The sequence below is a fragment of the Frankliniella occidentalis genome, unplaced genomic scaffold, assembly GCF_000697945.3.
Source record: "Frankliniella occidentalis isolate FOCC.00 unplaced genomic scaffold, Focc_3.1 Scaffold115, whole genome shotgun sequence".
NCBI lineage: Eukaryota > Metazoa > Arthropoda > Insecta > Thysanoptera > Thripidae > Frankliniella > Frankliniella occidentalis.
In genome coordinates, this window is record NW_026267243.1 from 904,743 (window position 1) to 908,235 (window position 3,493).

Consider the following 3,493-nt stretch of genomic DNA (forward strand, 5'->3'; position numbering starts at 1 on the left):
GATAGTGTATTTTAGTGAGCTGGTGCAGCAGTGTGAACACCACGGAGTAGCGGTAACGGTGAGTACTCGCTTCATGCAGCAAGCACGACGACCAGAGTGATATAATTTTCATGTGACAGTGTTAACCTCCCCCCCCCCCCCATTTTCCGTATTGTTGTGGCCTAAGTGATAGTTAACCAACCCTCCAAAATGAACGGTCACCATGACCGTGACGACGACGGTGAGGACCCCCGGGACAGAGGCATGATGTCCTTCGCGGCAGCTCTCTCATTGATCCCCCAGTTTAGCGGAGAAAAGGGTGTAAAAGTCAAGGATTTCACTAAAGCAGTACAAAGCGCTGGGAAACTCGCGAAGTGTAATGATGAACAACTTGCCGAAGTAGCTAGGCTTAAAATCACCGGGCTGGCCAGTGAGTTTATTGACGCAAACCCCCATCTCGATGCAGCACCCTGGTCATTTATTAAAAAAGAGCTAGAAGCTAGATTCCACGTAAAGTCATCACCAGAAGAGTGCGGTGCGAAACTGCGCGCTTGCAAGCAGGAACCTAAGGAGACAGTCAGGGAATACGAAACTCGTATTCGTTTGTGGGGATACAGGTCTCTAAAGCTAAAGGACAATGACGAGGCAGGGAACAAGATTAGAAAGGAAATATTGGAAGAGGAAATGCTTTCGATATTTAAAAAAGGGTTAAGGAAGGAAATAGGGCGACCAGTGAACTCTCTAAATCCCAGTACGCTAGAACTAGCAGCCGAGCTGGCTGAGCGTGAGGAAGGCTTCGAGAATGACTCGCAGGCCCCTCTAGTAGCATCAGTTAAAAGAGTAGAGCCCCCAACCCCTGCACCCAGGTCTAGGCGAGACAACTACGACGAGCGTCGATCGTACGATCGATCAAGGGACAATTACAACGAGCGTAATCGCTCTAGAGGAAGGGACGGGTCTAGGGATCGCTACGGCTCCCGACACGACTCGCGAGAACGCCGAGAGTATAGAGACAATTATTCTAGAGGGCGTAGCTACTCACGTGGGAGAGACTACGACCGCGACGGGTCCAGAGGTCGGTACGAGTCTAGGGGACGGGACGAATCAAGAGGGCGTGACCGCTACTCTAAGGGCAGAGACGCGTCGAGAGGGCGTGATCGTGACTCTAGGGGCAGAGATGCGTCAAGAGGCCGTGACCGCGACTCGAGAAGCCGAGATCAGTCTCGAGGGCGTGACCAATCTAGAGGAAACAATTACAGCCGCCGTGACAGTTCATACAACAGGGACAGGTCGCAATCAGCAAGGAGGGAAAACAATAAGAGGAGTAACACTCCTTACAGTAGGGGCGCGCGGTCCGGGTCTAGAGGTGAACGCCTATGCTATGAGTGTTCCAGCCCAAACCACGTTAAGCGTGATTGCCAAATCGCAAAAGAAAAGGCCAGCAGGGGTGACAGGAAGGAAAACTCCCGCGGGGAGACCTACGGCCGCCAGTAGTGCCCTCCCCCAAACCACAGCTCGCAACTGCAAGTAATGTGCCTGGCGCGCGCGCGGGTCTGAAAGCTATTAGACTGCGTGCGCGCAAGGACAGGAAAGCAGACGGGTTAGTATGCCGAATGCAAGTAGGCGGTAAGCTCACAAAAATATTTTGTGATAATGGGGCTGCTATATCTCTTGTCAAGAGATCTGCAGTCCCAAAAGACGCCCATTGGAGGATGGGCAACTACACGGCCGAGGGTATAGGCGGCGCGCTCGTGAAACTTCTAGGTGACGCACTTATTACGCTAGAGTGCGAAGGTTACGAGTTCGATTTTAGATTTTGGGTGTGTGAGGACGAAGGAGTTGCACTCCAGGAGGACGTCTTGCTGGGCCTTGATTTTTTCATGGCCTACCGCGCGTCGATAAATTGTAAAGACCTCACACTTGAATTCCCGGAATTTAAAACCCCTCTGATACCAGTGTCCTCCACCTCAACGGGTGTGAGGGTATTGTTCCCCGCTAGGCCGATCCGTAGCAGGCCGGACGACAAACCGGCCAGCGCCACGCCCGGACCAGGACAAAGGCCGGGTGAGGCGTCGTTGACCGAGCCCATTCACGGGCAAGGCGAGGGCCAACAGCCCAGAGGAACCCCTGGCGCTGCCCCGCTGCAAGCAGGGCGGGCTGGGGAACACAGCGCCGCGCCGCTGGACAGCGGGCGGGCTGCCGACGCCACCGCCGGGGATGGCGGGCGGGTCGGAAAGGAAAAGGCCGGCGTGCCTCAGTTAGAATGTTCATTCCGGATTGAACGAGGTGAGTACCCAGTCCTGCTAGCGGACAGGGTGACTATAGCACCAAACTCGCGGGTTGCGGTTTGGGTGCGGCCCCATAAAAAGGGCGGCGGTAGCTCTGGTCTCTACGTAGTGGAGCCGGGTACCGAGAGCAGGCCAGGCCTGCATGTGGCATTCTGCCTTGTCTCAGTGGAGAAAGGAGAGCCATTTCGAGTCATTCTTTGCAATCTGACAAACGAACCATTGCCAGTCGCCCGGAATACTCTGCTTGGATATTTGGTCCAAGCGGCGGTGGACGAACACCCACCGCCTGGGGCAGCTCCCATAAATAAATTTGGCGCACCACGCGCCAAAGAAACTAGGAGCACCTCGGGCCTGGACTTGCTCTCCAGGCCACGCTCGCTGTCTCCCGCAGGTAGGACACCTGAGGGTGGCAGCCGCGGCTCGGGCTCCCGCCCAGGGCGGGACACCTGCACCGCAGGCAGTGAGGGCGCTGGCCCCTGGCAGAGCCAGGGGAGCACCAGTGTCATGCCACACCCGCCGTCCCCTGCTGAGTACAACACCGACAGGGACGGCCGCGGCGCGAGCCCCCACCTTTCGGGGCGGGACAGCTCGCACGCAGGCGTAAAGGGCAGAAACCCCTGGCAGGTAGGCCACCGGGCGCGATCTGCCACGCCACCCCCGCCGTCGCCTCACGGGCTGCGCCCTGAGGATCACGGCCGCAGGCCGGGCCCCCACCCAGATGGGAGGGACAGCCCGGCTGCAGGTGAGCACTGCGGTGACGCACCGCGGGTAGGCGACCCGCGGGGCACCGCTGAGCCCGCAAACAAGTCAACGGGCGGCTGGCCGGCTGGCCAGCCGTCAGAAAGCAAGGTGAAACAAATCAATGAGGAAAATCCACATGCAACTCCTCCCCCATCCCCCGCTGAATTATTAGCTAAGGCGAAGCTAGATCATCTCAGCAGCCCAACTCGAAAGGCGATCGAGAATTTAATTACTGAGTTTGCCGACTGTTTTTCGCTCGGCTCGGAGCGAGTAGGTACTTTCCCGATTCTCAAACACCAAATACCCACTAAACCAGGAGTAGTAATACGAAAAGCTAGCTACAAAATCCCCTACGCGCATCGTCAGAGTTTCCAGGAAGAAATAGACCGTTTATTGCGTCTAGGAATTATTGTGCGTAGCGAAAGTGAATGGTCGAACCCAATATTGTTTCTGGTCAAGCAGCTGCCTTGCGGAGGGCGTAAGGT

General features: G+C 56.5%; 1 protein-coding gene across 1 annotated transcript; it reads left to right on the forward strand.

The window, feature by feature from the left end:
- The first annotated feature begins 6 nt into the window (after positions 1-6).
- LOC127749988 (uncharacterized) lies at positions 7-3,477 on the forward strand. The gene has a single exon (XM_052270260.1). The coding sequence runs from the start codon at positions 190-192 to the stop codon at positions 1,471-1,473; it is 1,284 nt and encodes a 427-aa protein (XP_052126220.1). The 5' UTR covers positions 7-189; the 3' UTR covers positions 1,474-3,477.
- The last annotated feature ends 16 nt before the right edge of the window (positions 3,478-3,493 follow it).